The sequence below is a fragment of the Elephantulus edwardii genome, unplaced genomic scaffold (assembly GCF_000299155.1).
Source record: "Elephantulus edwardii isolate Elephantulus edwardi_28Jun2011 unplaced genomic scaffold, EleEdw1.0 scaffold00319, whole genome shotgun sequence".
Lineage (NCBI taxonomy): Eukaryota > Metazoa > Chordata > Mammalia > Macroscelidea > Macroscelididae > Elephantulus > Elephantulus edwardii.
Genome location: NW_006400069.1, coordinates 1,436,367 through 1,448,360, shown reverse-complemented (window position 1 = coordinate 1,448,360; position 11,994 = coordinate 1,436,367). Strand labels below are relative to the sequence as shown.

General features: G+C 38.7%; 1 protein-coding gene across 1 annotated transcript in view; it reads right to left on the bottom strand.

Annotated features, from left to right (window-relative positions):
* The window catches only part of TARSL2 (threonyl-tRNA synthetase-like 2), a 197,410-nt gene that overhangs the window by 34,146 nt on the left and 151,270 nt on the right, over nt 1-11,994 (bottom strand). Inside the window, 1 exon segment of the mRNA XM_006901325.1 lies at nt 7,214-7,351. Coding sequence (XP_006901387.1) covers nt 7,214-7,351 — 138 coding nt within the window.

Sequence of the window (11,994 nt, the reverse complement as noted above, 5' to 3'; positions counted from 1 at the left end):
TGGAGTCAAGGATTCTGAAGTTTTGTCTGACATACTTTGGGCATGTTGCAAGGAGGGACTGGTCCTTGGAGAGGGACATCATGTTTGGGAGACTGAAGGGACGGCGCAGCAGAGGAAGACCCTCGATGAGATAGATCGATTCTGTGAGTGGAGTGGTGGGAATGAATGTGTTTGAGACAGCTAGGTTGGCACAGGATAGAATGGCTTTTAGGGTTCTTGTACATAGTGTCACTATGAGTCGCAAACGACTCGATGGCACATAACACCACCACCAACAATCTTTCTCTTCACTGGTGCATTCAAACCACTCACATTTAGTGTCATTATTGAAAGGCAGAGTTTTATTGCTATCATTTTGTTGAGTTCTTTTTGGTGTTATTGCTAGTTACTTTAGTCCATCCTGCTTTCTGTGGCACCTCTGTAAGAAGGATGTCTCTCAGTATTTCCTGCAACGCTGGTCTTGTTTTTACAAACTCCCTTAGGTTCCATTTTTCTGGGAATATCTTGATCTCTCCTTCATATTTGATGGATAATTTTGCTGGGTACAGTATTCTTGGTTGGCAGTTGTGTTCTTTGAGTGTATGATATATGTCCTTCCACTGTCTTCTTGCTTATATGGTTTCTGCTGAGAAATTGGCACTTAATCTTATCTGTTCTCACTTATAGGTTACTCTTTGTTTCTCCCTCGCTGCTTTTAGAATTCTCTCCTTATCTTTGGTTCTGGCAAATTTGACTAGGTTATGCCTTGGTTTTTTTTCCTTTGGGGTCTATTCTATATGGTGTTTGCTCAGCTCCTTGAATATATATTCTGTCAGTCTTCATTACACCTGGGAATTTTCCTCTAGCAATTCTTTCACGACTTTTTTGATACCTTTACTTGCTTCTTCCTGTTCTGGGATTCCAATGATTTGCATGTTACTTCTCTTGATGGTGTCCCACATTATTCTTAGGTTTTCTTCTTTTTCCTTCCTTTTTGAGTCTGCTTTTTGCTTTATTAGATAAGGGGTGACAATTCTATCTTCTATTTCACTCCTTCTGTGTTCCATCTCTTCAACTCTGCTCATGAGTCCTTCCATCATGTTGACAGCATCTGAAACAATGTACCTAATATTTTGGATCTTGTTTTCTTGTTTTTCCAGTGCCACTAATGCCTCATTTGTTTTATCTGCATTGTTCTGGATTGTTTTTTTTTAAGCTTCTCCTAGTTTTTGCTTGCAGTGTCCTGTTAATTCTTCAAGTTTGTCTTTTGTTCAATGAAAATATTCAACCATATTCTTTTAAATTTGGTGTCAAATTTCTATTAGACTTTCTGGCTTCAGGAAATCCATTGATACTCTGTCACCTTTTGGGGGTGACATCTTGCTTTGTGCTTATGTAGTGTGTGAGCTAACTTGCTTTCTTTGAGACATTGATAAGTTCTTGATCTGAAGACAATGTTCCTGAAATCATTTGGGCAGCTACCCCACTTGTGTTTTTCTCTGAACTTCTGGTTCAAGGAAAAGTTCAGTTCAGGGCTTGCGAGAACAACCTCTTGTAGCTATGTCAGATCAAGGTGCTCCAGATTAAAGGCAAGTTGACTGACTGGACCTGTAGGCATAGGTGTGTGGGATGGGGGATGGGGCAAGTATGGGGGGCATTGGGGGGGTGTGGGTGGGCTGGGCGACCACAGGGGCAGGTCAGCCACTTTCAGGGACCTCACTCAGATTTCAGATGTCCAAGTGTGCTCACAAGTCGCAACCCTACTCAAATTACAGCTGTCCATCTCCCACCCAGCAGCTCTTGCTCAGGGGCCCTTGCCTGGCGACTCTCACCCAGGTGCCTTCAACCAGCAGCCCCCACCCCAGCAGGGCCCTGAGTCCAGCAGGGCTTAAGAAAACTCAGTCAAATTCCCACTGACCCTCACTTTTTTGGAAAGTCTGTGGTGTCCACGAAAACTCAGTCAAATTCCTACCAGTCAGCTCACTCCTTGGTGTTGTCCTGGGCAGTCGGTGGTACCCAAGAAAACTCAGTTAAACTCCTACCGGCCTGCCTGATCTTTGATTGGTGGGGGCACAAAAAAACGAAGTAAAATCCCAACAGGACCACCCACTCCTAGTGGGGCTTAAGAGAACTCAGTCAATTTTCCACTAACCTTCTTTCTCCTGGCAAATGGGTCCCACAGCAGCTTGGCTCTAAGGTGAGTTTCTTGCAGGCACCATATTGATAGGCCATGTTTTCTCATCCATTCTCCTGCTCTTTTCTCTTGGCTGGTGTATTTAGTCCACTTATATTCAGTATGAATTTTGATAACTGACTATAGTTATAGAAAGGCTTCAGGCCTTTTGTTCATAGGGTTACTATGAGACATGCTCAACTAGATGGCAATCAACAAATACAACAACACATTCAATATAATTTTTGCTAGATGATAGTTTTATTGCTGCTGTTTTTCTGCACTCTGTGATGTTGCTGATATCTTTGTTCCATTTGTTTTTTGTGCTGAGCTCATTTTTGTTTTATTTGGGGGAGGGTTACTAAGTCATTAGGTTGTCTTTTATTTTAATGAGGAGGTTCACTAATTGTCTTGAAAGTTAATCTAAGTTCCTCTTTTATTCTGATATCTAAAACAATTCATTTTATTTTAAGGATAACTTCTATATTTAGAAGTTCTGTAACTATATTTTTTATATCCTCTTTTTCCATTGTATTTATCCTCATTTATGTAATGTTCCCTCTAGTTTCCTATTTTAATCTGATATGCTTTACATACTTTGTGTATTTCTGTGCCTGCATCAGTTTTTAAATGAGGACATCATATATATTGATTTTTATTTATTTTTTGTTAGGATTTTTTGCAGAGTTGGTTTAAGTTTTGCAAATTCTCTCTGTTTATCTGTAATTGTCCTAATTTGACCTTCATATTTAATGGACCTTTTTTTCTGGGTATAATTCCTAGTTGGAAATTTTATCTTCTTTCAGAACTTTTATATATGGCATCCCACTGCCTTCATACCTGCATAATTTTTACTAAGAAATTAGAGTTTACTCTTATTGTTTCTCCTTTGTAGATTATTTTCTTTTTCCTGAGCTTCTTTCAGTGATCTTCCTTTGTCTTTCATTTTGGAAAACTTGTTTATAATATGTCTTAGTGTTTTTCTCTTGAGATCTATTCTGTTTGAGGTTGGTTTAGTTTCTTAAATACGCATATTTTATTACTTTTTATAATGTTTGTGAAATTTTCTAGCAGCAAACTTTAACAATTTGCCCTGTGCATTTTTTAGTTTCTTCTTTTTCTGAGATTCCAGTCACATGTAAGTCATGTGTTGTCCTACGTATTTAATATGCTTTTAAAATTTTCTATTCTTCTTTTTTATTATTGTTCATCTAACAGATTAGTATTGAGGTATTTGTCCTCCAGTTCACTAAATCTATGTTCCAGTTCTTAAATTCTGCTCTTTTGTCTTTCAATGTGTTATCAATATTGGCATTTTAATCTTAATAGTCTGAATATCACTTTGTTATTTTTAAATTGTGGTTGTTGCTGTTAATAGAGCTCTGGTGGCCTAATGGTCATAAATTGTATTGCAATCCCAAAGGCATGCAGTTCAAATCCACCAGTTGCTCCATGGAAGAAAGATAGGCAATCTTTCCATGTGATTCACTCTTCCCAGAGGGCCACCTATGAGTAAGTTCCTACTCAGTGGAAAACAAAAATAACAGTAACAGTCACATATAACTGGAAAGAAATTGAATGTGGCTAGTGTGACTAAGGAACTGATTTCTTTTTCTTTAGGAGCTCTGGTGGCCTAGTGGTAAGAGTCTGTGCTGCAATCCTAAAGGCATGTGGTTCAAATCTGCCAGCTGCTCCACCAGAGAAGGATAGACAGTCTCCATGCTTTGTGATTTAAGCCTCTGAAAACCCCACTATAGGGTGAGCTATGGGTCATTTCTGACTCAATAGTACACACAACAACAATTTTTAAATGACATCTAATTATCCATTTATTTTACCTATTTGTCTTGCTATTTTTATTTTAATTTTTTTCACTTTCTGTGTTTTTCTCTATCTTTACAAGACCCTTAACTATCATTCTTTTTAATTCCTTTCCAGAACATTCCAGTAACCATTCCTCCCTCTGATTTTCTACCTCTATACATTGGTTTCTTTTTTGTTCTGTCTTATTCTAGGTATTTTTACTGTTTTCAAGTTATCTATTGTCTCCTAGACATTGTGGTAGTGTGGTCTTTGTGGCTGGAGGTGGGACACCCAGTTAGTGCCAGAGCTGAGATGGGCCAGGTAACACCACCAACCACTGGATGGGTGGGAAAGTCACTACAATGATTTCCAGAAACACGTGGGGGATAAGGAAGAAGAGCATCACTTTTCCATCAGCTAGCCACTGGAGTGGATATTGCCTGGGTTCCTACAGCAAGTAAACAGCTATTGGAAATTGTGCTCAGCATAGTGGTAGCTGGGCTGCTACTTTAGATCAGAGTCCAGGTTGGACTTGGTGCCCTCTGCAAATAGAGAATTCTGCCCAGGTCCTGGGAGGAGATACTGGATGCCCTCTGCAAACAGAAGGTTCCACCCAGCCTCCCACCAGAGGGAATCATACTGCTCTTGGTTTAAGAGTTAAGCGTACCCATTTTTATGTTGGCAATACTTACGTGTAAGGAAAATAGAGCCTCACGAGATAGGAATTTTTTTTTATTGTTGATTCAAACTAAATAAAAACCACAGGAAACTAAAAAAGAGGCCTTTCACAGTCTTAAGCTGTGGAAGGATCTCTGTCTTAGCATTTCTCTTTTTCAGAATTCATTTCCTCATGTTCCCGTTTTCTTTCTGTGTCCAGTTAACAGCAGGAAATGGTCATGTTGTGCTGTTTATGGTATTGTATCCATTTGTCTTATTACTCCATGTTTCCTCAGTTCTTCCTTTTCAATCTCAGGTTTATAGGATTAGATTTGCTTTCTGGTTTCTTTGGTGAAAAAGACCTGAACTGCCATTTGTTTACTCCACTATCTTACCCAGGAATCTTTTTTTTTCTTACCCAGAAATCTTACTACCTCTTCAAACCATTTCAGAGAATTGTAAAAATTAAACAAATGTTCTGCTCACTGATTCTTGAACTAAGAATTAAAAACTTGGAAATCCTTCCAAGGGTGGAACAAGTCCATCCCCTGAAGTCACAATCCTTTATGACCCAGTACTTTGCTGTTAAATTACTTAAGACCACCAGGAAATCAAATAGGTCTGTCTTGGAGAGGGTGAAATCAAGTTTCTCTTCAGAGGCTAGGGTTTTCAAGCTCTGTTTCACATACTTCAGGCATATGCCAGGAGGGACTGATCTTGGAGAAGGACATCCATCATGTTCAGAAGGGAGAAGGGACAGTGCAGGAGAGGAAGACCCCAGATGAGATAGATTGATACAGTGACTGGGGCAATGGAGGTTGGTGTGTTGGAATCAGTGAGATTGGCTCAGGACAGAGCAGGGGTCAGAGCCTGTAGAGCTGTTGCACTTAGAGTCACTATCAGTCACAGGTGACCTGATGGCATATAACAAGAACATTAAAAGAGGAAAAAACAATACAGAACTTTTGAGCCTATTCTTCCCATGCTAGTCATATCCCTGGTCTATTCCCTTTTTAACTCCCCATATCTTACACTGCCCCAAATGAATAGAGGAATGTAAATGATGATGGTAAAAATAACAATAATACCAACAGGTAACATCTTACTGAGTATTAACATATTCCTGAAGGAGTCTTGGTGGGGTAGTGCATAATGCATGAGTCTGCTAACCAAAAGGTCAGCAGCTCACTTCTCCCAGCCACTATATGGGAGAAAGATGGGCAGTCTACTTCCTTAAAGATTCATAGCCTCAGAAACCTGATGTAGAATCACTATGAAACAGAATCAATAGTGGGTTTCACACATTTGGTGCTTTGCCAGGTACTTCACATAAATGATTTCATTTAATCACTATGGCTGTCTGAAGCAGGTTATCATCACATCATTATTATCATTTTACAGATGCACATCCTGAAGCACAGAGTGGTTACAACTTCACTTACAATGCTAAACTCTGAGACAAGACAAAATAGTTCAAAGGCAAATTTTGTGTCTTTTTCCTCATCCTGTTTCTATATGGTTATGGTAAATGGAGTCAGTCTTTCTCAAGGTAGCCTATATTACTTAAATCTCTTACTCCATGCAGTGGACATGAAATGAGACTTTAAGTAGAGATGAGATAGTAGGGTAGAGAAGGCCATACTTAGATAGCAAGCCTCAAAGGCCTCTGCTTGACCTTTACACTTACTAATAACATAAGTAAAGGTGCCTGCACAAAGTGTTATCTGACTCTTATTCCATTTTGCCCCCTATGTACAACTTTTGTGAGGATCCCATGAGGAAAAGTGACAAAGTAGGACAAAGCTCTGATAGTGCAGGTCTGCCTGGCAATACTTCCTTTTTTAGTTTTAACAAAAATGGCCCCAACATAAATACTATATCCCTTCACATTTAATGAGGAGGAAAATATAATCAGTTCATCATTCTTGCATTCTCAAAGCTGACACATGACATTTGAGTCTCTAGGGAACTTGAGACAGATAGGGGAGCACTATATGCCTTTATTGTGGATGGCGTTTGAGCATTAGATGTGTATGTCCAGACCTAGGATATGCAACCCCATGATTCTATGAGTTATACTATTAGGACTCAACAGACAATAGCTTAAAGTAAAACTCAAAGCCAAGAGTTATTTCAAATCAGATACATTTTTAAAAATATGAAATTAGTTATCAATGACCAGCATTGAAAGAGTATGAATTAAAATCTGAAAGAGCATAAATAAAAAATGTAAAGTGAGAAACAAATGTAAAGTATTACTCTGACTGCTGTGAAGAATACTTGGGAGCTCTGATGGCCTAGTGGTAAGGAGTTATTCAGTTCAAATCCACCAATTGCTTTGCATGAGAAAGATGGGCAGTCTCTTTCTGTGTAACTTACTGCTCTGAAAATCTGCTAGAGCATCATCTATAAGTCAGTTCTGACTCAATGGTACATAACAACAATAATGAAGAAACCTGAGTAGTCACGGCATACAAACTGCCTGTTTATTGTACAATTTCTAGTTTTATTAAATATTGGAGCCTCATATAAGGTAACTGTAGCCACTCAGGAATGTTCCAAACTATAAAAATAAAGGATAAGCACTCTGTTTCTCCTTACCTTTTCAGCATGATCCCACATCTCAGTCTCTCCCAGGAAATTTTTAGGTCTTGTAGACAGATTTAATTGAAAGGTGAAACCAAGCGTTGAGTAAACAAATTGCAAGAACTGCAAACATTCCTTTATTTCTTCTTCAATCTAAAATTAGAATAAATAAAATATTCTAAATATGACATTGAATTAAATCCATTAAATGTGCTTTTAAAAAGAAAGGAAGACTCTCAACAGATAAAAAGAAATATGCTTATAACACAGTACAGTGGCTGTCACTTTAGTTTGGCCATTCATCAATTCCTGTCCTTGCTCCAACCAAATAAAACCACAAGGCTATAAATCTTTATATAAAGAGACCACCTATCTTTCTCCCACAAAGTGGCAATGGGTTTGAAGTGACTACTTTCTGATTAGCAGCTTGACACTGCACCTACTAGCTCTCTTTACTCCTTCTTTAATCTTAATTAAATGAACACCATATGTTAGGAATGAGGCAGCTGCAGGGGTTCCCAATCAAGTAGAGAGACTTGACAAAGAATGTTGTAATATACTCAGGAGAAGAAAGATGGTGGGGAGCTGCTCAGAGGAAGAGATAGCCAAAGTACAGCCAGAAGCATGAAAATGTTTTCTCTTTGGAGAGAAAGGGGAGGAAGAATGCAAGAAAGGGGACCTTGGTAAGGCAGGAGGCCAATGAAGAATTTTAGCAGGGAAATGCCATGACCCAATTTGCTTTTTCACAATAAGAGAGATAAATTGATAAATTGCAATATCAGAAGTGACATCAAATAGGAATCTAGAATGCTGGGAATTTAATGGGTTTGTGAGATATTCATACTTGGATTCATTAACATGTAAATTAACAGTGTGTGCTTAGCATTATGACAGATGCCAGGAATTTAAAAAAGTAATAAAAGCATTTGTTGTTGTTGTTGTTGTTGTTGTTGTTATGTGCTGTTGAGTCACTTGCGACCCTATGCAGCTCTGAAACCAGCTCTATCCTGTCCCAACCTTGTGTTGTCCCTCCACCCTCCCAAGAATGACATCCTTCACCAAGGACTGGTCCCTCCTTGCAACATGCCCAAAAAGTATGTCAGACAAAGCCTCAGAATCCTTGCTTCCAAGGAGTAGGCTGTTTTCACCCTCTCCAGGATGAACTTGTTTGTTCTCCTGGCAGTTCATGGTATATTCTACACTCTTCTTCAGCACCACAGCTCAAAGGCATCAATTCTCATTCTATCATCCCTAGCCATTGTCTAGGTTTCTGACGCATAGCAAGTAACTGTAAAGACTATGGACTGGATTGTTGTTGTTGTGTGCTGTAGAGTCAGAATTGACCCATGACTGACCCTCTGGCTTACAGAGGCAGTTAATTGCACAGGGGTGGCCTCCTCAAACAATGTGCTTTCACGATTACAGCAGTTTCTTGCCGCTAGGCCACCAGAGCTCCTCTAATTCTCCCTAAATATATAATAGAGCTCTGTAATCTAATGTAAGAATCTGCACTACAATCCCAAAGGCATGCGGTTTGAATCCACCAGCTGCTCTGAGGGAGAAGAATGGGCAATCTTTTCCCATGTGATCGTTGTTGTTATTGATTTCTGTGGAGCTAAACACAACTCATAGTGACCCTATGAACAAAAGATCTAAAGCCTTTCTATAACTATCATAGTTTCTCAAAGTTCACAGAGTTTCCAGAGGCATGTTGTTTAGGAAGTGGATGTCACTCCTGTTGCCTCTGAAAACCCACTGAAGGGTCAGCTATGGGTCAGTTCCAACTCAGTGGTACAAAACAACAACAGAGATAATTAACAACAGACATTGTGATAAACTAGATGACAGGAGTGAAAAAGCAAGGCACACCAAGATTCCTAGTGGTGCCATTTCTACAAAGAGTACACCTGGAAGGCAGGTGAAGTGCGATCCATTTTGAAGGATACTGATGAGATGGCTAAAATGATATGTCCGCAAGGCCCTCTAAGATCAAGGTCTGGAGCTTAAGCAGAAGAGCTGAGTTGCAGGTTAGAATAGGGGCTGAGCCTGAAATGTAACCAAAGCTAGAGAGTGATCACAGTAAGAGAGGATGTAAGTAGAGATAGAGGGCTGAGGCTGAGAAACAATATCCTTGAGGGGGGAAAATATGTTTAATGCAAACAGAAGAGAGACAGCACAGGCAAAGCCATCAAGGAGAGAGGGAAAAAACTAAAGACTTATCTCTTATTAGGTTGAATTTTTTGAAATTTCCATAAATGGAATCATGCCAGGTATTCTGCACTCCTATTCCTCCTACCTTGCTGGTTGCTCCACTTCTGATCTGCTAGTTAGAGTGAGATTTTCCTTGGCTTCATCTGCACCGATTGCTATTAGTTTGTCACTGGCATCTTTGACTCCAGGTCTGCAGTGTATGAGGAGAAAAGAAAGCTCAAGGACCTCATCATCATGCTGTTTCCTGAGTAGTGCTGCTTCTGGTCATTGTGCAACCCGCTTGACACCTCTTATAATCCTTTTATGTTGTTTTTACAGTGTCCAGGGTTTTCTGTTTTATGTAACAGGAGAAATTGGGAAAATATATCTTCACATTTCCATATACTTTTTCTTTTTTTAACTTTGCAATTTCATCAAATTCTTTTGATGTAAACCCTTTAACAAATATATGCTTTGCAAATACTGTTTCCTAGATTGTGGCTTGGTTTTCATTCTATAATTTAAAGAGTAGATGTTCTAAATTTTTAAGAAATACAGTTTATAAGGATGGTTCAACATAAGAAAAACAATTAATGTAATTCATCACATTAACAAAGAACAAGAACCATATGATCCTATCAATTGATGCAGAAAAGGCCTTTGACAAAATCCAACACCCTTTCCTGATTAAAACACTCAACAAAATAGTATTAGAGGGGGAATTTCTTCAACATAGTAAAAAGTATTTATGCAAACCCGAGAGCCAACATTGTTCTCAATGGAGAGAGATTAAAGACATTCCCTTTAAGAACAGGAACTAGGCAAGGAGGCCCACTATCACCTCTCCTATTCAATATTGTTTTGGAAGTCTTAGCGATAGCAGTAAGACAAGAGAAGGGAATAAAAGGTATCCAACTTGGCAAAGAAGAAGTAAAATTATCTCTCTATGCGGATGATATGATAATATACTTAGAAAACCCTAAAGACTCAGCAAGAAAACTATTGAACACAGTGAACCAATTTAGCAAAGTGGCAGGATACAAGATCAACATACAAAAATCAGTTGACTTTCTCTATAGTGACAAAGAGAATACAGAGCCTGAACTATGAAAAACAATACCCTTCACAATAGCTAATCACAAGATTAAATACTTGGGAATAAATTTAACCAGAAGCACAAAGGATCTATTCAAAGAAAATTACAAGACATTACTATGAGAAACAAAAAGAGATCTTGAGAAGTGGAAGAATATCTCTTGCTCATGGAAAGGAAGACTCAATATTGTGAAAATGGCAATACTACCAAAGGCAATTTACACATTTAATGCAATCCCAATACAAATACCAATTTCATTCTTCAACAAGATGGAAAAGGCAATCTCCAGTTTCGTTTGGAATGGAAAGATGCCCTGAATAAGCAAAGCATTCCTTAAAAATAGAAGATAGGTAGGAGGTACCTCACTCCCTGATTTCAAATCCTACTACACTGTCGTGGTGGTAAAGACAGCATGGTACTGGTACAGTGACAGACACATGGACCAATGGAATAGAATTGAGAACCTGGAGATCAACCAATCTATCTATGATCAACTGATTTTTGACAAAGAGACAAAATCAGTTAAGTGGAAAAATGACAGCCTTTTAAACAAATGGTGTTGGCAAAATTGGAAAAGTATCTGCAAAAGACTCAAGCAAGATCTGCACCTCACTCTGTATACAAAAACCAAATCAGGGCGGATCATGGACCTAGGACTAAAACCAAGGACTATAAATTTCATTAAAGAAAAGCTAGGAACAACACTAGGAGTCCTAATACACAACATAAAAAGTCTTCCAAGTATCCTGAAACACCTATAACCAGGAGAAGATAAAATAGATGAATAGGATCTTGTAAGAATCAAATCCCTATGGACATCCAAAAACTTCTCCAACAGGGTAAAATGGGAAGCCACAGACTGGGAAAAAGTATTTGGTAATGACATATCAGCTAAGGGATTTATATCCAAAATTGATAAAATACTTGAGCACCACAACAAGATAACGGTAAATAATCCAATAGAAAAATGGGCACAGGATACAAACAGACACTTCACCAAAGAAGACATTCAAATGGCCAACAAGCACATGAAGAAATGTTCAAAATCCCTAGCTCTAAGAGAGGTGCAAATTAGAACCACTATGAGATATCATCTCACCCCAGTAAGAATAGCAAAATTTAACAGAACAGCAAGCAGCAAATGCTGGCGAGGTTGTGGAGAAACTGGAACCCTTATTCACTGTTGGTGGGAGTGTAAAGTGGCATAAAAAGTGGTATGGCTCTTTCTCAAAAAGTTGCAAATAGAGATACTATTTGACCCAGCAATTCCACTACTGGGAATATACCCCAAAGAGACCATAACTAACCTCTAAGCAGATATATGCACACCCATGTTTATTGCAGCTTTGTTCACAATAGCAAGGAGTTGAAAACATCCTAAGTGCCCACCAACAAACGAATAAATAGAGAAGCTGTGGTATATTCACACAATGGATTACTATGCTGCATTGAAAAACAAGGAACTCATGCAATATTATTCAAAATGGGTGACCCTTGAGGACATTATGCT